General features: G+C 43.1%; 2 protein-coding genes and 1 non-coding gene across 5 annotated transcripts; 2 read left to right on the top strand and 1 right to left on the bottom strand.

Annotated features, from left to right (window-relative positions):
- Positions 1–831: 831 nt before the first annotated feature.
- Positions 832–16,975, top strand: COQ5 (coenzyme Q5, methyltransferase). 2 transcript variants are annotated; one of them, XM_007448191.1, is made up of 7 exons: positions 832–1,069; positions 4,797–4,946; positions 8,750–8,971; positions 13,531–13,637; positions 15,486–15,574; positions 16,167–16,278; positions 16,361–16,975. In XM_007448191.1, the coding sequence occupies exons 1-7, from the start codon at positions 868–870 to the stop codon at positions 16,460–16,462; spliced, it is 984 nt and encodes a 327-aa protein (XP_007448253.1). In that variant the 5' UTR covers positions 832–867; the 3' UTR covers positions 16,463–16,975. The 2 variants fall into 2 exon arrangements, with proteins under 2 accessions (XP_007448253.1, XP_007448254.1); XM_007448192.1 differs by lacking the exon at positions 8,750–8,971 and having other exon boundaries at positions 857–1,069; positions 16,361–16,673.
- Positions 5,012–5,084, top strand: TRNAG-UCC (transfer RNA glycine (anticodon UCC)). Its single transcript has one exon. It is a non-coding gene; the product is annotated as a tRNA-Gly (tRNA).
- A 2,177-nt stretch (positions 16,976–19,152) lies between the features above and the next one.
- Positions 19,153–21,612, bottom strand: DYNLL1 (dynein light chain LC8-type 1). 2 transcript variants are annotated; one of them, XM_007448189.1, is made up of 3 exons: positions 21,453–21,612; positions 21,103–21,240; positions 19,153–19,578 (listed from the first exon to the last, which is right to left on the bottom strand). In XM_007448189.1, the coding sequence occupies exons 2-3, from the start codon at positions 21,232–21,234 to the stop codon at positions 19,441–19,443; spliced, it is 270 nt and encodes an 89-aa protein (XP_007448251.1). In that variant the 5' UTR covers positions 21,235–21,240; positions 21,453–21,612; the 3' UTR covers positions 19,153–19,440. The 2 variants fall into 2 exon arrangements, with proteins under 2 accessions (XP_007448251.1, XP_007448252.1); XM_007448190.1 differs by lacking the exon at positions 21,453–21,612 and having other exon boundaries at positions 19,160–19,578; positions 21,103–21,252.
- Between the last annotated feature and the right edge of the window lie 585 nt (positions 21,613–22,197).

The raw sequence follows: 22,197 nt of genomic DNA, 5'->3' as shown, positions 1-22,197 counted from the left end.
TGGCACTTTCTCCTTGTGAAACATTTACAGGAAACATACTTTAAAGAAAATTAAAGCAGAAACATACAGAAATCCAAATAAAACTCACCACCTCCATCCTCTTTTGCGCAAGATGCTCTATGTTACCCTTACCATAGAAAAGAATGGGAAAATCTGGGGTTGAAGGAAAGCACTCATTCTATACCAGTTGGAGCTAGAAATGTAGCTTTGTGATAGCAGGAGAGGGAGGCTGAGTGGTGTTTTCTGGCGACTTACTAAATAGATGCCAGAGCTTTCCTTCCCATCTATGAACTTCCTAGGTCCATAAAATGGAAAGACCAACGAACAATCTTTCCTATGTTTATTATTCAGAGTAGTCTAGCATATGTTTCTCAAGACTGGTCTGCGAATCCCTCTCATAGAAATCACCAGAGAAGTTTGGTCAAATAGATTCTCAGTATCCATATCAGATTTACTGATCCCAAATCTCTGGTATTTGGGGCCCGGAAATGTGCACTTTAAGATCATGACAAGTGATTCTTTATGCACGCCAAGGATTGCGAGAATTGAACCTGTAATATTAGCCTTTTACCACACTGTACCTCCGTTTGCCCTCTTCTGCACCAGAAAACAAGTTACTCAATATCTTGGAAGTTAGTACTACAGGTTGGCAAGATGCAGAGACGTGGCCTCTGAGAGGTGATTGGGGGTTCTCCCTAGGGTCCGCTCATTCCTGGTGAATTCTATAAGCATCCCAGGGATCCTGCAAAACTCCTTAATATCAGGTTTCAGGACGCCTTCAGCTAATAATGTCTCTGGCCGGCCGCCGTCAGCTGTCTAGTGAGGCAACGCGACATCCTGTCTGGCGGCGGTCACGCGACTGTCAAGATGGCGGCCCCCAGGAGCTGGGTTTTATGGAGCTTCTGCTGCCGTGGGTGGTCGCGGGTGTTGCCGAGCTGCAGGCTTCCCGGGCTTCGTAGCTCCTGGCCCAGGGGCCCGCTGGGTGCGCGGCCCTTGTCCCAAGAGAAGCGGGCAACCGAAACGCACTTCGGGTTTGAGACTGTGTCGGAAGAGGAGAAGGGGGGCAAAGGTGAAAAGGGTGAGAGGGTGGGGGGCGGGGAATCTGACCGTCTGCGATCTAGTTTCTTCAGCCCATATTAAGGGTTGATTTAACGTCCTGTCGGCTCTGATGCATTATCTTCTTTATCTTCTGAAGTCCTGACCTCCAAGGAGTAGCCACAGCCTAACCCTGCCAAACTGAGACGCTACCTCTTTTTAAGTAATTATCACAAAACCCCATCAGTTGAGCGTTTATGATGTGCCAGGCAGTGTGCAGACCTTGTTTACAATTCTCATTTCAACTTCCCGATGATGAATATTGCTATCCCATGTTACGTAAGAGGAAATTGAGGCTTAAAGGTTAAGCAAAAACTTGCCCAGTTTAACATAGCTAGTGAGTGGTGGAACTAGTATTCCAGCCCAGTTTGGTCCGACTACAGAGCCCATGTTCTTAATCTCTTGCTAAAGGGATAAGCCATCTTTTATACAAAGAAAGAAGGAAACTATTTACTGTGTGCCTCAGCTTCCAAATTTGCCCGATAGGAATAATAGTAACTTTTTTCATAGAGTTCTTGTGAAGATTAGATTACTTCATACACTGAAGAATTTTGAATAATGCCAGGCACTTCATAATTGCTCAGTAAATGTTAGATATTGTTGAGCAGTTTTTTGTGTTCACCATAAGCATGGGAAAGGAAAAGAACTTTTTTAAAACTCCAACTGTACCATTTGTAATGGGAAAGGTATTATGCCCATATTACAGATGGATAAGGTGAGACTCTGAGAGGTTCCTTAACTTGGCCTATGTTCACCCAGGAAATAAGAGAAAGAGCCTACAACTGAATTTCCATCCTCTTATAGACTAGCACGTTGTATTACCTCTCACCTGAATCTTAACTAAATATTATATATAGCTCTACTGTAACTCTTTGATTGTTTTGTTTTGTTTTTTGCGGAACGCGGGCCTCTCACTGTTGTGGCCTCTCCCGTTGCGGAGCACAGGTTCCAGACGCGCAGGCTCAGCGGCCATGGCTCACGGGCCCAGCCGCTCCGCGGCATGTGGGATCTTCCCGGCCCGGGGCACGACCCCGTATCCCCTGCATCGGCAGGCGGACTCTCAACCACTGCGCCACCAGGGAAGCCCCTGTAACTCTTTGAATACTGAATTTAAATTAACATTTATTTCACTGTGAATCCCCAGAAAGCTAGGATGGTGGCTCATTCACGTCTGTATCCTCAGCACCTGATGCACATTGGGAGCTTGATAACTAATTGTGGAGTGAAATAAATGGAGCCAAGTAAAACGATAGCAAACTTTTATTGAGGCCCTGAAACCTTTTAAAAATATTTTACATTAATTCTTATAAATACAAGCGTATGAGGTAGGAACTCTTATGCTGTTTGTATAGATGAATAAACTGCTAATAAGTGGCATAGCTGGAATTTGAATATACATGGGTTGCTTCCCAAATAATAATAATGCTTAACCTCTGTATTGTGCTTTACAGTGTATAAACATTTCACACAATGACGGGGGGAAGAGTTACCCACTAAGCTAAATATGACTTCCAGATTGGGACCCAAGATTGAAGTACAGGCAATCTCTGCACAATGATGCAGGACAGTGAAAATGTCCATGCAAGCTGAAATCATGACAATGATCTTAAAGATCAATGGGGAAAATTGCGATTGTTGCAGGACCTTTAAAAATTATCAAACATCAAAAACTCTCTTAATGTCAGTTATAAATGTATAAGGAAATGAAAAAATAGTAAAGTTGATATTTATTTAGCACACTGTCATTTAAAATTAGATTTAATTAATACAATTAGAATTTTTAATTGTTTAAAGTTAAAATTTTAAATTAAATTAAAATCTAATAAAAAAATTAGAAAGATTGAGAATTAAGTTGTTTTAGTCCTTTGTAAAAAATTTACCACGAGTAGTTTAAACAGTGTTTGCATCCTTTTTGTCATATAATTTACAGTAGGGAGTGAGCACCTTCTCCATGCCTCAGCAAACGGCCATACTTCTTTCTAAAGGTTCAGTCAGCTTCTAACATTTTATCCTTTCACTTTCAATGTCATGAAATATCTCCAAGAATTCCTTTAATGTGAAATTTTTTGCTGGCATCATTTCCTCTGGGACATCTTCAACCTTTCCGTCACAACCACATTCTCATTTACATCCATAAGTTCATTTTCCCAAAGTTCCTCTGGCTGCATATCTAAAACCTCTCGAGGTGCAGCAGTATCAACATTCCCATGGTCATGTTCCTCCTGTAACTCCACTGACGTATTCAAATTTCATTTCCAGGGTTATCACTTTTCATTATTTTGTTGCACTTTCATTTTCATTGGCCAGTTTCCTCTTTCAGTTATCTAATTTTGTAAAATGCCCCAGAGATTTACAGCTGAGATAAGAAGATAACACAACTACATGCTTTGCTGTCTGCATGTGAACTGAATAACTGATGTGTAGTGACCAACCAGCTACAAACTGTGAGAGAAGTGACATTATTGGCTTCTGATCATGATGCATATCTGTTTTTATGTATGATTTGTGTACTGAAGAACTACTAGCAAAATTTGTACTTTATGTAATTAGTCACGGTTAATATACCGCTGTATTTGAATGATGTTGCTAGAGGTTTATTGAACTAAACCACAGTAACTGAAATTCTTGTATATTAGAACCATGCAAAGCAAGAAGGGCTTATACTTAGTGGGTTGAGCCTTAGTGTCCCTCTGAGTACCCCAAAAGATGTTCAAAAGCAAAGAGCAAGCTTATAGGATCCCAAGGTTGAGAATAGACATTCAAGATTGAGTTAAACGAGGGGGCTCTATAGTCTGCTGATTCAGCAGAGGACAGTAATGTTTTGGGTCTAAGCAGCACATTTTATCTGAGGAACTCAACGTGTCTCCCCTTCATTACCTAATTCAGCCTTACGGCAGGCAGGTAGTGGGCTGGCGCTGATATTCTCATCTCATGGGCAGAAATTGAGGTGCAAAGAAGTTAAATGTAGCCTGTACTTTAAAGTGTATTGGATAATAAATTCCTTAACTCTTCAGCTAGCCCAGATTCCACATTCTGCCTTAATCCTATGTTGGGTCATGAGGACCCTCTACAGTGTGACTTGGCCCTGATTCACATCCTGCCATCCATCTGCCCACCAAATTGTACATGAGGTTTTTCTCAGTGATGCTGGCAGAGATGAACTGAAGTCTTCCCATCCACTTGTCGTGTCTTTCTAATGGATTTTGTTGTCTTTTATTATAATAATATTAGAAACATTCCAACCCCCTCCCCGCCCCTTCCTCTAAGAAACAGAAACTGGGGAATTCCCTGACGGTCCAGTGGTTAGGACACAGCACTTTCACTGCTGAGGGCGCGGGTTCTATCCCTGGTCAGGGAACTAAGATCCTGCAAGCCAAGCCGCGTGGGAAAAAAAAAAAAAAAAAAGAAAAACAGAAACCTATTTAGTACTTAAGTACGTACATGACATTATTACAAGGTAATGGCTCTAGGTAAAGCTAACTAAGATAACAGAAAAGAGGTTGACTTCTTTCTTACGTGATGTAATTTAAGCCTTTTTTAGAAGGGGTAAGTTAAGGTGAAGATTTGGGCATCAAGCGTTATGACTTGGCTCCACCTTGCAGACAGTTAATTTCATGGGGGGGAAAGCTTTCTCCTCTTTCACTTAGGACTTTTCCAGGTTAATCTTATGAATAGTCCAATCATGTTGTATTTCTCTCAAGTCTATCAGGTGTTTGAAAGTGTGGCCAAGAAGTATGATGTGATGAATGATATGATGAGTCTTGGTATCCACCGTGTTTGGAAGGATTTGCTGCTCTGGAAGATGCGCCCGTTTCCGGGGACCCAGCTGCTGGATGTTGCTGGAGGCACAGGTAACAGTTCTGTATGCTGGGGTACCACTAGGCTCCTTTTATAAAAATTAGTGTCTCTTGGGACTTCCCTGGTGGTCCAGTGGTTAAGACTCTGCACTTCCACTGCAGGGGGCACAGGTTAGATCCCTGGTCGGGGAACTGAGACCCCGCAGCCTTGCAGTGTGGCCAAAATAAGTAAAAAATAAAAATAAAATAGTTTAAAAAAATTAGTGTCTCTTGTTGGAATGAGCTAGCTCACCTACCATTAGCCTGAAGATAGTAATTGAAAATCAGTACACTTCTCAGAAAGATTTATTCTTTCCTTTTTAACTGAATGTCAGTCAAAAGCACAGAATATCAGCTTTGTGCCTGTCACTTTTCTAAAATTCAGAGGATTACAAAGTAAAACGACCAATTTTTAACTCCAGTGGCATTTCCCCATCTAAACAACCGTTTTACCTTCTATTTAATCTTTATCCCACTTTCCCTCTTTCTTTGGTGTGGGGAAGGGGGAGAGCTTTTATCATGTTATGTAAGCTTTCTAGGCAGACTTTTCTGCCTAGTCTACTATGATATCAGATATCAAAAGCTCATTTATTTGTGCATGGTCCTTTGTTATTTGGTGCACACTAGGCATTTGGAGAGAAAAATGTCATAATGTGTAATATAATGTAATAATGTCATAATCTATACTAATAGGATAATGTATAATGATAAATTACAGTAGAATAATGTCCATGTTTGAAACATGTTTATGTGTGGCTTTGTTGGTGTGGCCCTCTACCCAAAAGGAAGCACAGAGGGCAGTAAGGTGGAGGACAATTTAGCAGAATCTATCAAAATCTAAAATGCTTACAGTCTAGGATCCCACAGTTCCAATTCTAGACATCTAGTCTGAAAACAAAAACAAAAACAAAAACTTGCACAGAGAGATAGCTACAGAAGGGGGTCAGTCAGAGCTGCTTCCATCTCCAATGTACCCCAGCCAGTAACATTACCACATGCTGGCAACTGCCCATTTAGAAAATGCAATTGAAAAGTAATCCCATATATTTAAAAAGACATTGAAAAAGTAGAGCTACAAATATGCTCACTGCATAATTTTTAGTCATAGTGAAAAATTGGAAATAACCTATTTCTACCTCAATAAAGAAATGGCTTTAGGGACTTCCCTGGTGGCGCAATGGTTAAGAATCTGCCTGCCAGTGCAGGGGGCACGGGTTTGATCCCTGGTCTGGGAAGATCCCACATGCCGCGGAGCAACTAAGCCTGTGCGCCACAACTACTAAGCCTGCGCTCTAGAACCTGCAAGCCACAACTACTGAGCCTGCGTGCCACAACTACTGAGCCCACGTGCCACAATAATGAAGCCCGCGAGCCTAGAGCCCATGCTCCGCAACAAGAGAAGCCACCGCAATGAGAAGCCTGTGCACCGCAATGAAGAGTAAACCCCGTTCGCCACAACGAAAGAGAAAAGCCCACACACAGCAACAAAGACCCAACACAGTCAAAAAATAAATAAATAAATATATTTTTTTAAAACAGAAATGGCTTTAAATTAAGATACATCAATACTATAAAATATTAGGTAGCTATTTAAAAGAATGAGGAAAGCCTATAAATACCAATGGAATGGTCTCAAGGACATATTAAGTGGGAAGAAAAAGAAAAGTTGTATACAATGCATATAATATGACCCCCATTTATGTTTTTAAGTTGTTTTATATGAGTACATATAATTATATTTAAATATATAGGAAAGTGACTAGAGAATACCGAATTGGATGGAGAAAATGGAAAAACTTAAGGATATATTTCTTACAGTGTAAGAAAAAAACAAAGACAAGGAAACCACATTATAAAAAGGGAAATGTGATCCCGGAAAGCACTGGCTTTGCCCGAACAATATTTACCTGGTCACAATAATGTACACACTTGATTTTCAGCTTTTAGACTCAAACCATCAACAAAGCACAGAAGACAGCCATAGAACAAATAAAATGTTATCAGGCTTGACAGGATAAAAATATATATATATGATGGAACGCTGAAGGGAGTCAAGAGATACTGTCTGTAGTTGGTGGAATAAGAAATAAAATACTGGGGTGGAGGGATAAATTTGGAATTGGGATTAACAGATGTATACTATTATATATAAAATAAACAACAAGGACCTACTGTATAGCACAGGGAACTGTATTCAATATCTTGTAATAACCTATAATGGAAAAGAATCTGAAAAAGAAAAAGAAATGTATATATATGTAAAACTGAACCACTGCTGTACACCTGAAACATTGTAAATCAACTATACTTCAATGAAAAAATTAAAATAAAAAAATAAAATATTGATTAGTTTATTATTCTAGGTTACAAAGATATCTGTGAGGAATTATGAAAAGTGATAAAATATATTGGGAGGATAAAAGCAAGCAGAGATGGGGGTGAGTAAAGAAGTAGCTGGTAAATAAAGAAGGAGCTGTAACCAACAGAATAAACAGTTAAAGGAGTTGGGAAGGATGGTCTGTGGGGTACTGAACCCACAGTAGGAAGTGGTGTGGCAGGGAACTGTTGCTTGTGACTGTACCTTTATGTTACTGTCATAAAAATTATTAGAAAAAGACTAGAAGGCTGCACACTAAGCTCTTATCACTTGTTATGTCTGGAGAGTGTGGACAGAGAATGCAACTTTCATGTTTTATTCTACATGTTTAGGTATTGAGTCTTATAGTAAGAATGTGTCCATGCATTACATATGCAATTTTTTAAAGTTTTTTTTTTTTTTTTTTTTGCGGTACACAGGCCTCTCACTGCTGTGGCCTCTCCCGCTGCGGAGCACAGGCTCCGGACGTGCAGGCTCAGCGGCCATGGCTCACGGGCCCAGCTGCTCCACGGCATGTGGGATCTTCCCAGACCGGGACACGAACCTGTGTCCCCTGCATCAGCAGGTGGACCCCCAACCACTGCACCACCAGGGAAGCCCGAGGCTTTTTTTTTTAATTAATTAATTTATTTATTTTTGGCTGCTTTGGGTCTTCATTGCTGCACGCAGGCTTTCTCTAGTTGCGGCAAGTGGGGACTACTCTTCGTTGTGGTGTGCGGGCTTCTCACTGCGGTGGCTTCTCTTGTTGTGGAGCACGGGCTTCAGTAGTTGTGGCACGTGGCCTCAGTAGCTGTGGTGCACGGGCTTAGTTGCTCTGTGGCATGTGGAATCATCCTGGAGCAGGGCTTGAACCCTTGTACCCTGCATTGGCAGGCGGATTCTTAACCACTGAGCCACCAGGGAAGTCCAGGTTTTTTAAAGAATCTTAGACGTTAGAAATTTACTGTTAAAAAAAAAAGTTACTGGGCTTCCCTGGTGGCGCAGTGGTTAAGAATTCGCCTGCCAATGCAGGGGACATGGGTTCAAGCCCTGGTCCCCGAAGATCCCATGTGCCGTGGAACAACTAAGCCCGTGCACCACAGCTACTGAGCCTGCGTTCTAGAGCCCACGAGCCACAACTACTGAAGCCCGCACACCTAGAGCCCGTGCTCCGCAACAAGAGGAGCCACCGCAATGAGAAGCCTGTGCACCACAGTGAAGAGTAGCCCCCGTTTGCCACAACTAGAGAAAGCCAGTGCACAGCCAGGAAGACCCAACGCAGCCAAAAATAAATAAATAAATTACATTAAAATTAAAAAACAGTTACTGTTGAGATAAGTACAAACTTCAATTTTCGTACACTCCTGAACCCCTGTACCTTTGTTGCTCCTTTTGGGTTTAAGAAATGCTGGGTTTTTGTTTGTGTTTGTGTTTGATCTTTCCTCCTGTTGGCTTCCCACAGGTGACATTGCATTCCGGTTCCTTAATTATGTTCAGGCACAGCATCAGAGAAAGGAGAAGAGGCAATTAAGGGCCCAACAAAATTTATCCTGGGAAGAAATTGCCAAAAAGTACCAGAATGAAGAGGATTCTTTGGACGGTTCTCATGTCATGGTCTGCGACATCAACAAGGAGATGCTAAAGATTGGAAAACAGAAAGCCCATGCTCAAGGATACAAAGCTGGTAAGTCCTGCAGAAAGTGTACCCAGAGGAGATGTTTATATGTTTATAAAATAAGATGGAATATGTACAATGCTGAAGTGCTTTCTTTCCAGGTTTCAAAAACTTACAGATAAGTAGGAGTGGAAGATAATTTGTGTGGCTGCGTTCAGCATGTGTGCTGTTATGTACATTATTTCAGCAACCCAGGGAGTTAGATTATCAGCCACATGTGACAGGGGAGATAACCCAAACCCAAAGAGGTTAAGTATCTGCTTCAGCTAACACAATTTAAATGGCAGATCCGGAATGGGGGCTGACTCTTTGGATCTCAGCTCTTGGACACTGAGACAAGTTTGGCTTTTAATTCCCAGCAGCTCCCCAGTGACCCCCATTCCCTGTTCTTGAGCCATTTCATCCCCCTCCCAAAACTAAGCTCTGCTTCAGCTTTCAAACCAGGGCTCCTGGGGCCTGGACATTTCCCACGTGGGGCTCTTTTTACAGGCAGTCTTTGCTCCAGAGCACCTCCACCCCAACCCCGCCACTGGGTAGGCTGAGACTTTCTCAGATCTTCACCCAGGTCTAATGGCTTTGTTTTTGGGGGGAGGGGGGGTGTTTGTGATTTTTTTTTTAATACATTTTTATTGGAATATAATTGCTTCACAATACCGTGTTAATTTCTATTGTACAACAAAGTGAATCAGCCATATACACACATACATCCCCATATTCCCTCTTGAGGCTCCCACCCACCCTCCCTATCCCACCCCTCTAGGTCATCGCAAAGCACTGAGCTGACCTCCCTGTGCTATGCTGCTGCTTCCCACTAGCTATCTCTCTTACATTTGGTTGTGTATATGTATGTCGATGCTACTCTCACTTCGCCCCTCACCCGCTGTGTCCTCAAGTCCATTCTCTACGTCTGCGTCTTTATTCCTGCCCTGCTACTAGGTTCATCAGTACCTTTTTTTTTTCTGATTCCAAATATATGCGTTAGCATACGGCATTTGTTTTTCTCTTTCTGACTTACTTCACTCTGTGTGACAGACTCTAGGTCCATCCACCTCACTGCAAATAACTCAATTTCGTTTCTTTTTATGGCTGAGTAATATTCCATCATAGGTCTAACGGCTTATCCCACACAGCCTTGCTTCCTCTCCTTTTTATTTTTCCCAGGTGTCTCCTCTCACCCCCTGCCCCCAAAATAGAAAAAAAACCCTTTTGCCCTCCTACCTCTATTTCATCGTGGGTTTCTCAGAGGGCCCAACTGATGCAGTTGAAGAATCACCCGTAAATAGTACTCCTAAAATTTCCCTAGCACAGTTCTCTCAACAGCCAATGGGAGAATGCCTGGGTATCTCCAGGAACCTGTTGCAGCCTCCAAATAGACAGTTTCTGCTCTAGCTTAAAGATATACATTTTGCATTTGGCTTTCTGTTTGTTTTCATATTTTGAAATACTTTTGCCCCCAGTTTTATGCCACAGTAGAAGTACTGATCTGGCAGCTGCAGCATGTTTACCCAGCTCTTCAGAGCCGCTGCTCTGCCCTCTTCCACACTGGCCGAGCACTGTAGGCAGCCCCCGTGAGAGGCAGTGGTGCACAGCAAAGGAAGCCAAGTCCCTTGGGTCCGTGTCAGCACTTCTCCCCTCCCCCACCCCCACCATGAGTGTCTATGGTTATTTTAGCTCAATTCTGCTTCCTCCTCCTCCTCCCACCCGCAAAATGAGCTGCCTAGACGAACTGCAGCCCACTTGGCCCCCCAAATGAAGGACTCTTTTGTTAACCATCAACACTGATCAGAAGGCTGACAATCACTAGTGTTTCTAGACAAAGGCACCGTGTTCTTACTCCTACTGAGAAACGTGTTTCCCTTCTCTCTGGTGCTTAGCCACGAAGACCGGAGAACAAAGATGGAAATGATGGGTAATGTTCCACCTCTTGAATCATCTCTTCCATAGCACAGCTTGCTCTTCAGGCTCTCCTAACAGCCAAGAAATCCACCTGCGTAGGAATCATTACATGCTGCATAGTATGGTTTTATCTTTCCTCCTTGCTTTATCAATCTCCAGTAATAATGCCTTTGCAAAAAATATCATGCAAAATAATTTGAAACTAAGTAGGAAGATCCTAGAAATGATTTAATAGTTTAAAAAATTAATGTGTAAAGGCATTTTTGTGTGTAGTACTATTATGTGTTTTACTTACATGCAGCACTTCCTCCCAAAATGGAAGCTTGGAGGGCAGGAACCTTAAAAAGATTATTTGATGGTTTATAAAAGTGATATAATTGGGAAAATTTTGGATATTAGAAATCAAAAATTTGAAAAGGTATTAAGAAGTAAATATTAACCGGAGTTTCAGCATCCAGAGATGACCCTCAATATATTTCCTTCCTAGCTTTTTCCTAATCATTTTCTTTGTATAAAATTGAGAACATCTTATGTATATAATTTAGTATTCCGCTTTATTTAATTCAGCATTGTATCATGAGATTTTCCCATGTTATTAAAAACTCCTGGGAATTCCCTGGCGGTCCAGTGATTAGGACTCCACACTCTAACTGCTGAGGGCTCAGGTTCGATCCATGGTCAAGGAACTAATATCCCACAAGCCGCATGGTGCGGCCAAAAAAAAAATTTCCTTAAAATCATTTTTTATGATATTCCATCTTATGGATGTTTTATGATTTGCATAACCAATTTACATAACTAGTTGATCTTTCATTTTTTTCTGATGTTTTTGCACGTAGCACAATGTTGTTACATCCTTATTTGTAAATTTTTGCATGCATCATTATTTTCTTTTTACTGACTATATATTTGGACAAGTGTTTAGGCTCTCTAGATCTCAATTACCTTATCTATAAAACGTAGAAAATAATAACCCTTCTCACAGTAGGAGGTACTATCCCATAACTGTTAAAAACACAGGCTCTGGAGTAAAACGTACTGAGTTCTAATCCATCTGTGTGACCCTAGGCAAGCTACTTCAATCTTTCTGATACTCAATTGTGTTCACCTGAAACAGGAAGATGATAGTACGGCTGTCTCAGAGTCGGTATGAGGATGTGAGAAGATAATGTATGTAAAGTGATAACACAGACCCTGCCATCATGGGCTTAGTAAGCAGTAGCTTTGATGATGATGTCATTAATGTCCTCCTCCTAAAATTCAAATAGCTGGGTCAAAGGATATACTTATTACTAAGGCTCTTGTTAAATACTGCTGGCATGCTTTCCAGGAGGGTTATTTCCATTTACCTTCCCCTATAGTGCCTTCCTTCTATATCATACTTTTTTTTTTTTAAGTTCCATTGAGACACCGAACGTGACAGTGCTTTTATTTTATTTATTTATTTATTTAAGGAAGCCAAGTGTTTTATTTTAAATGTACTTATTTATTTATGGCTGCATTGGGTCTTTGTTGCTGTGCGCAGGCTTTCTCTAGTTGCGGCGAGCGTCGGCTACTCTTCATTGCAGTGCATGGGCTTCTCATTGCGGTGGTTTCTCTTGTTGTGGAACACGGGCTCTAGGCGCACGGGCTTCAGTAGTTGTGGTTCATGGGCTCTAGAGCACAGGCTCAGTAGTTGTGGTGCACAGGCTTAGTGGCTCTGTGGCATGTGGGATCTTCCCAGACCAGGGCTTGAACCTTGTCCCATGCATTGGCAGGCGGATTCTTAACCACTACACCACCAGGGAAGTCCCTATATCATACTTTATGTCTGATTCACTGCAAGTTGAATAATATTAAAGCCAAATCAAGATCCTCAGAGGACATAGCTACCCTGATGGGGAGCTCCCTTGGGTGTTTTCTGAATTCATGACCAGGCTTGCAGTCAAGACACTTTGCTTCTCTATGACTCCAGTAGAACCAATATAATTATACTAAATTACGTACTTAGAATACTTCCAATGACTGTCTGAAGTAGGTACTATTATTGACTCCATTTTACAGATGAGGAAACAAAGTAGTTTATTAAAGATTATATGGCTAATAAATGGGGAAGCTGGAATTGGAACACAGGCAACCCCAGGACCTGGGCTCTTAACCACAGTGCTTTACACAAAACACCTAGTTGGATAAAAGTTGCTTAAGGGTAAGGCATAACTAAGTAACCAGTGTCTACTCTGAGAACCTTGGGGGGACTTCCTGCTAAACTTCAAGGGCGCCAGCTTCACATTCTCAGGACTGGAGGACACCGTGAAGACGGTGGCCAGGAATCCACTGGAGAAGGCAGGTGTGTATTTTCTGACACCACTTCAGATACTACACTTGTGATGTTTGCCCAGCACCAAACAGCTCTCCAGTTCTCCAGTGTCAACCAGCTGTCCAACAATTCAGTTCAGTTCTGACACTAATTACCCAGAGTTAGCGTCAGATTCCACAGGTTTAAGGGCTAATTGTCACAGGACTGCCCCCACTTCACAAGCCAGCTGCAAACAGGGTGTCCACGGTACCCACAGTTCTGTCCGGCCTACTGAAAATTCAGGGTTTCCCATGACCCCCTCCTCAGGTTTGACAGTTCACTGGGTGCAGAGGAGACAGTTGTCCAGACTGAGGCCAGAACTGCTTTTCTCTTTCAGGACTTGCTTGGGTATTGGGAGACGCTGAAGAACTGCCCTTTGATGATGACAAATTTGATGTTTACACCATTGCCTTTGGGATCCGGAATGTCACACACATTGATCGGGTAATGAATGGCTGCATCCGCTTGCGTGACTCGGGATATTGGTTCTCTTGGAGTGGCTCCACAGTGAATGAGGAAAGGGAGAGATTCTTCTCTGGGCTCAGCTCCTGAGTTGAATGTTTCAGGCTTAGAGGTCTTAATCCTTTAAATTGCCAATTTTCCTGACCACAAAATTAAAAAAAAAACACAGAGCAGATCCCCACAGAAGCCTTTGTTGCTTGGGTTGGTATTTACATCTTTAAAAAAAAAAAATTATTTATTTGGCCGCATCAGGTCTTAGTTGCGGCGACGGGCTTCTCTCTAGTTGTGGTGCACAGGCTCTAGAGTGCGTGGTCTTAGTTGCCCTGCGGCCTGTGGGATCTTAGTTCCCCAACCAGGGATCAAACCCACATCCCCTGCATTGGAAGGCAGATTCTTAACCACTGGACCACCAGAGAAATCCCGGTATTTACATTTTTGAGACTGTCAGTCTTGCTCTCTCATTTCATCTGCTTCCTCTTGCTTGTGAAGCCACCTGACTCTGACACTGCAGATCAGAGGGATTTCCAAGGCTGACAGAGAAAAAGGCACTCAAATGCTATTTTGGCAGAAGGTAGCTAGATTCATGGTTCCTCTCTAGGAAGTAGGGAATGTTCAGCTCTTAATCTGATGCAGCTCTTCTTTATTTCTGCTTGAACATTCTGTCCAAACATTTGAAGATGGTAAGCAAGGCACCCAGTTTCATTTCTGTAATGTGGACTCCAGTTGCCTGCTTTGGGTGGGACATCCTTTATGGTGTATTTTAGCTTCATTTTTATGACCTGTCCTATGTCTGTAGCCAGTTTATTATTCCTTTTAAATTAGAAAAATAATAATAAATTTTAGTAGATTCAAAGTTCAAAAGGCACAAACGGATATATCAGTAAAAGTCTTCACCTTGTGTCCCAGCCATTCAGTGCCTCCTCCCCTGCAGTCACCAATTTCTTAATGTAGATTTGCAAAGATGTCTTGTGCATATTAAGTGTATCTATTTTCTTTCTTTTTTTATACAAATATTAGCATATGAAACATTTTGCCCATTGCCTTTTTTTCCCTTAAAAATATCCCTGCAGGGCTTCCCTGGTAGCGCAGTGGTTGAGAGTCTGCCTGCCGATGCAGGGGACACGGGTTCGTGCCCCAGTCCAGGAGGATCCCACTTGCCATGGAGCGGCTGGGCCCGTGAGCCATGGCCGCTGAGCCTGCGCGTCCGGAGCCTGTGCTCTGCGGCGGGAGAGGCCACAGCAGTGAGAGGTCCGCGTACCACAACAACAAAAAAATATATATATATATATATATATCCCTGCAGCCTTTTGCATGTCAGCACATAAAGAACACTGGCTCTTCCTTTTTTTAATAGCTGCATAGATTCCCTTTGTGTATATATTCCATAATTTAGCCAGTCTCTCATTAATGGTTAAGATGCTTCTAATCTTGGTGCTGTTCAGATCGTGCCATAATGAATAACCCATGTCGTTTCCACAATAGAAACATTCCTGTAAGATAGATTATTTGAAGTAAAATTGCTGGATCAAAAAGGAATATCCATTGTGATTTTGAGAAGTAATTCAAAAATTGCCGCCTGTCGGGGGTTGTACCAATCTGAATCAGTTTACATTACTCCAAGTAACCTTCTCTAGTCACGGGCAGCAGAATGCCCAAAAAGTTTAGGAGACTGTGGGTTATTTCTGCTGTTACAGCTTCCCAGCTGAGAGTGAACACAGGATCTGTGGGAAATCACTTTTATAATGCCCATAGAAGCTGACGCCGCCTCAGCCTCCCAGAGCTGAATGAGGGCTGCTGACGAGTGTGTTCTGTTGTTCGTGTCTTGCTCAGGCGCTCCAGGAAGCCCATCGGGTCCTGAAGCCAGGAGGACGGTTTCTCTGTCTGGAGTTCAGCCAAGTAAACAATCCACTCGTATCCAGGTTGGTATTGTTAACAGGGCTTGATTTTCATCATCTAGCCAAGGGTTTCCCATCCCAAAGCGGAAAGAAAATAGCCAGTAAGCTACAAGCATGAACCTCATAGTTCAGTGTCCCAGAGTCCCTGAGGGACAGTGCCACCTCTGAGGTCTGAATGACAACACCTAGGGCAGAAGGGTCTCAAACCAGTAACCAGAGACTCAAGTGGGCCCACATATGTATTTTGTTTGACTCATGGTATTTTAAAAATTGACTTAGATGTCCATATTTTAAAATCAAGAAATTTTACATAAAAATCTAGATTTCCAGCTTCACTTGAGAAATCAGATATATGGCAACCCTGGTTAAACCCATATTCCCACATGGCAATAGTCAGAGCTGAGTAATAACTGCCCTTTCTCCACTTTTCTGGTACTTCCTAACTGTGCCTGTCACCACACCCTCACTACTCCCTAGGCTCTTGCACCTGGCCCACTTCACTTATTTCAGGTACTTGCTTGACCCTTATAGGCATTTGAGTTTATAATCCCAGGCTTAGACCTTCTTGCTTATTAATGGTCATGTTCTAATCTTAATCTTTTGCCTTTTTGTTTAGGCTCTATGACGTATATAGCTTCCAGGTCATTCCTGTCCTGGGAGAGGTCATTGCAGGAGATTGGAAGTCCTATCAGTACCTTGTAGAAAGTATCCGACAGTTCCCATCTCAGGTAAAAAACTTCTATAGCTTGCAACAAAGGCCCTACAGTTGAAATCCAGGCGATTTTTGTTGTATCCTTCTTTGTGTTTTAGGAGGAGTTCAAGGAAATGATAGAAGATGCAGGTTTTCAGAAGGTGACTTATGAAAATCTAACATCAGGCATTGTAGCCATTCATTCTGGCTTCAAACTGTAACTCTTTTAAGATCCTGGAGTGTGAACCAGTCACATCCTGTCAAAAGGCTGGAGCCGAAGGATAATGTGGTTAGTGAGACCAGCACAACATCTCCTCTTAAGGCTGTGCGCCTTGGACTCATGTTCTGATGTGACCAGTCTCAAAGTGAAAGAAACAAGCTTCTGTCACTTTATTGCAGCTTTCCTTTGGGGCTGCTTCAGGCCTTCTCCCAGAGGTATTTGGTCTGTACTTTTTGCTTAACTCCTACTAATCTTTCTTGGCTCTGTAGTATGTGGTTAAGGAAAACCAGCACTAAAACTCAGTTTTGAAGTGTATTTGTGGCTTCTCTGCCTTCCAGAGGGATAATGAATCATTAGAACCCAATGATGATTTGAACCAGAAAACTTCCTAGCTGTACCCAAGTCCATCTTTCAGCCTAGGACTAAGTCTGGGGCCAAAAGCCAAGGCCCAAATTAGAGGGCTAAGGATCACAATTAGAATTGTGCACTGAAACACTAAAAGCGTTTACAATTTTCATGGGTTTTGTCATATTTTTCTTGAGGGAGGTGAAAGAAATACACTTTCATCATTATTCAATCCTCTTCTACCAAAAGCCACTATTGTGTCCTCAGTGCCTGTCATGAAGGAAACTTGACAAATCCTTGTTGAAAGAATAAATGTACCTGATTTCACGTCTTACAAAGAGAGCTTCTTTGTCAGGATACGTTTGAAGTCAGGATCTTATGGCCAAGAAAAAAAATTTGATAACTATTTGTCTAGCCAAACCCCCTCCAGTACTCAGAAGAGCTGGACAGAGCTCTTGTCTCCTTAATACAGTCCACTCATTGATGTTAAAATGAGACCATAAAAAAAAAAAAATGAGACCATAAATATTTTCAGTGCAGATGAAACTTAAGGGGTTTTTTGGGGGGTGGGGGAGGGTTGGTAAGAAATTGCAGAAATCAACCTGTGAGTTGGCTGGCCGTTGAATTGCGGAGACCTTAGTTCAAGACTAATAAGTCTTCAGATATGCTGCCTGTTGCCCCAGCACAGAAGGGGTCATTTACCCCTTCACGTGAGTCACGACCTTCACTCACAAGATTGTGCCCTTGTCACTGAAAAGCTTCCAGATAAAACACTCTACATACACCTGTCTCAAAGAATAGCACCTAAGAATGATTGATAAAATGCTAAACCTTAGAAAAACTTTTAAGTTTTGTTTTCAGCCAGCTGGTGCCTTTGAAATTAACAAGGAGCAGGTACTAAAAAAAATTTCATAGGTCATCAACCCAGTCCTCTCTCAGTGGCAATGTGATTCTCATATCTGAATCAAGAAAAGTTAAAAGCTGTCACTTCCTGGCAATAGATATGGGCCTGATCAAATTAGAACTCCCATTGTCCAGCTGTTTGTGGCCTGAAGGCAGCTGGAGACTGGAAGTAGAGCTAAAATCGACAAGATTGATGCAGCTTTGAAAGCCAAACACCTGTTGGGCTTCAAATATAGCCAGGTCACAAAAGAGGAAAAGGAGGTAGAAAAAAGATGTATTACAGGAACATTCTCAGCCTGTTCATATAAATACAAACCTAAACCACTGCAATTGCAGTCCCTTTCCACAGTACCTCCTCCTTTCCTGCAGAAAGCAGGGGAAAAACTTCTCCCATTTGAATTGCCATAATAGTAAAACAATTTTTTGCCCCTCTACCCTGAAGCTTTCTCAGTCCTAACATTGATCAACTTCACTAGAACTTTTAAGACCCCAAGTTCTGGTAAAGAAAAACAACCTCCCAAAGATGTTACAGACCTTAATACTGCTCTTAAGATGGAATCATCAGTCAATTCAGATCTATCACCCGCTCTGTGTAGCATTAGCCTGGCTGCTCAGACACCCTAATTGTATCTCATAGATCCAAGGTCTGAAACAAAAAGGCTTATCTCCTGTGAACACTGAAAACAAAGGGGAACTTAAAAGCCAGGACCTTCCTTGCAGCTTCCCAGGATGGGCGTGGGTTGTTTCAGCCTCTGGAATATTTCCTATCTACAAAAGCCAAGTCTGCCGTATTCGCTTTTATTCATAGAAAAGATTTGTCTTCCTAAAATTGATAGCAGAAAACCTTTAATGAAATTTACTTATCCAGTTTTAATTGGATCTTTTAGTGAAAGCTTCAATTCACATGTGAACACAGCTAGTTAAAGCACAGCACAGCAGGCTTATAAGTTTAAATTCCTGCAGACTTTATTAGAATCACATGGAGGGCTGCCTCAAAAGATTTCCCTTTTAAGACCACCTTTAATCTTTAGAATATACTTTGGCCAAGGCAGGGGAGGGGAAATTAGTCTAGAGCCCAACTTTCTTATGAGCTTATTTCCATTTTACAACCATGGAACTACTATACATTCATCACCACTTGAGGCCTAAGGCCCAGAACACTCTATAGCAGTATCTTTTAACAAAATGAGCACTTAAGGAAAGCATCAGATTAGGAGTAAGAGTTAATTCAGTAGTTTCTCTGCCATGCATTTCTCAACATGCACTTCTGAGTAGTATTCTTCCATGCATAACAGTAGCAGGATGGGCAAGAATGAAACTCAAGAGCGTTGAATAGTCTAGACTATTATATCCCACAGAAACTTCAAGGAATCGCCCCCACCAAACTACCCAAGATCAAACAATAGGCCATCTTCAACCCTAGATTATTTGAACAAATCGTTATTAACGCACACTTCTCCAACACATTTATTTCTTTAAAGGAATGGATTTGAAGAGAAAAAACATGGGACAGAGAGGTATGGAATAGAAAATAAATACAAATGTAAGCTGTTTTGCTAATTGCTTTATAACCACAACAAACTAATACAGAGAATGCTCTGTACAAAACAACACAATAAAGATCGAGGTGTTCCCTTAGGCAAGGCTGAAGATTTCAGTCTCTGGTGTTTGGAATTTAGGCTGCAGTCCTTGTTTTCGGATGGATCACTGGGTGTGGCACAGTCCATGCTTTTAACCAGATTTGAACAGGAGGATGGCCACTTGGCCCAGGTAGAAGTAGATGAAGTGTTTGGTTTCATGTGTCACATAACTACCGAAGTTCCTCCCCACGATGCAGTGCCAGGTGGGGTTGTATTTCTTGTCAAACTCCTGGGGGAAGGGGAGGAGAAAAAGAACACAGAATTTTAGTGCTAAACCAGAGGTCAGAGTTTGCCTCCTGGATAAGCAGAGCAGAAAGAAGGAACGTCAGCATCTGCAAATTCTTAGAATGAAAGAATGTTCCTCAGCTCCAAATCGCCTACATGGTGCATTAATGCAAACATACTTGCAATCTGAGCTAAGCTGGGAATGGGGGCTGGGGAGGTAAAAGTCAGAAAGGGCAACCTCAGAGACAGAGTGCTTTGTTATGGCAATTACACCTTCATAACTTCTAGAATATTCTTATTCATTAACAGCAGGTGACATCAGTTTTAGTTTATCCTCTAGTTTTTAAACAGAACTAAACTATCCTCCTACTGTACGACATGCACCTACAAAAGCCAAAAAAATAGTAAATATTTAGCCCAAAATACCCCCATTATAACTCATTTCAGTATTATTGAAACAAAAGACTTCCAAAAGAACAAAGCCTCAATGAGCTTCTAAACCACTGTGGATCAAAATTTAAACGGACAAGACACTTGGCATTCCACTGTCCCTATAAAAAGAATGCTGGAAGCAGAACCTGACAGCTACCTGGGCAAATTTTATCTTTACTGTCAATAGCCCTTCTTCCCACATCTATCCTAACAGTGCTAATCTACCACCTGGTCCTCAAGGAGAGCAAGCTGCAGTAACAACTTTTCCCTATTTTCCCCACCCCCAGAGGCTCTAGGTTTCACTGGGTAGCTCTAGGCAGGGGCCAAAGCTAGTCCTTCTCTATAAAAGTACTACAAGTCTGGTGAGTTAGGCAAAATTTGGCTACTATTGTATTGTACACAGCAAGAACGTCTTTTAGATTAAGGGGAATAAAATTCTTACAAACTAGACCAAGGCACTGCTGCTGCCTCTGTCAAAAAGGTATTTATTTCTGCTCCATCTGAAGTCTTTCATCTTCTCATTCTCGACTAGAACCCTCCCACGGCTTAGGCTGCCAGCTTCCTTCCCTTCTAGAAAACATAGCTCGAGAAGTTGGCAGACCTGCCAGCTTTCTACAGACTGCCATTTACCAATCCCCCAACCTAGTACCCAGCCCTCACTACCACCCACTTTCCCTCAACTGCCGACTGACTCCCCACTGAAGGCTGGCAAGATCTCCCTTCGGCCCTGCTGGAAACACCCACGCAGCTACACCCCTCTCGAGCACCCAGATGGATCCTGGGCGCAGCAATCATGCAGAAGGGGGGGAACCGCTGCTGCCTGATCCTAGAAACCGTTACTAGGTGGCGCTTTCCCCGTAGAGCTGGGTAATTAAAAAAAAAAAACTTCGAACGCTGAGGGGCCGATCTTCAAGAGAAGCGCAAAATTCATTTGCGTCCTTTTCTGGAAACCTCTACACCCGCGCTCCTTTGCGTGCCCCCCAAGTATCTCTGCCATTGCTCGAGGGACGCAGGGTCGAGGAGAAGGGACTAAGTTGTGACTCGCCCCAGCTGAGCGCAAACTGCCCGAAACCCCACGCCCGCGCCCTGTCCTCACCTTCTTGATATGGGCCGCAATGTCCTTCTCTATATTATACTTCTCCAATGCCTGAGTAGCACACTCCACCGAGTCCTGTTGCATCTCCTCCGACATATCGGCATTTTTGATCACGGCCTTTCGGTCACACATGGTTACCTGGGGGGCGAGGCCCGGGCAAAGGGTGAGGAGTTGGGGTATGGGCTGCGCCTGTGAGGCGCCAGCTTCCCCGGCCCGCTCCGCCCGCCCCACGCCACCCCGGGACGACCCCCCACCCCACTTCTCAGGAAGCGCGGGCCGCGCGGACCGAACGGTGGGATAAGTCCGGCAGGGGACGAAGCCAGATAGTGGAACCCCCCCGAGTCTCTCACCAAAGAGCAGGGGCTGGCCGACTGCAACGGTCTCCTGGGGGAGGGGCTGGCGAGGCTCAGACCCGTCGAGAGGAACGGTCCCTACTAAAGCCGTGGCGCATCTATGGAGCCCCACGCCACCCGCCGCCGCCTAGTACCTAAGCCCCGCCCTGCTCCCGCCGGCCCCGCCCCCCACCGAACGTCCCTATTGGCTTGACACAGCCCCCAGAACTCTCCCATTGGCCCACGGACTCAATGGTTCCCTCAGGATCTTTCTCCTGCATTTTGTTGCAGACCACAATGCACCGCTCTCGGCGTCGGTTGCCCCGGCAATGGGCCGCACGAGATGAGGCCAAACACCCCGAAGGTGGTGCTGGGGTGGGGTCGCGAGGACCGCCCAGCGGCTAGAGAGGTGCGAAGGAAGCTTCTGCCCAGGTCAAGAGAAGTGATTCCAAATTTACGGAGGTTGTCCCCAGAGTGTGTTCTCGAATAAGTATTGTCTTTGGAAGTTGGGTATCCCACGTCCCTTCCTCCCATCCCAGGTCGGAAGGATTTACCCTTTCTGACTGAGGTAGCCAATCGCTTCACTATAAGGGTATCTCTTAAGCAGGGCTGGCTTCGTGGGCAAGTGATCAGTGCAGTCGCAGAAGAGGAGCCCCAGGATTTGGTTTAATGCTCTGCTGTCTCATTGTTGAAATTCGTTTTTTTTTTTAAACAAGGGACGCCACATTTTCATATTGCATTGGGCCATGCAAATTATGCAGAC

The sequence above is a fragment of the Lipotes vexillifer genome, unplaced genomic scaffold (genome assembly GCF_000442215.2).
Source record: "Lipotes vexillifer unplaced genomic scaffold, Lipotes_vexillifer_v1.1 scaffold236, whole genome shotgun sequence".
Taxonomy (NCBI): Eukaryota; Metazoa; Chordata; class Mammalia; order Artiodactyla; family Lipotidae; genus Lipotes; species Lipotes vexillifer.
Note: the sequence above shows the minus strand (reverse complement) of the source record. Positions and strands in the feature narration are given on the sequence as shown.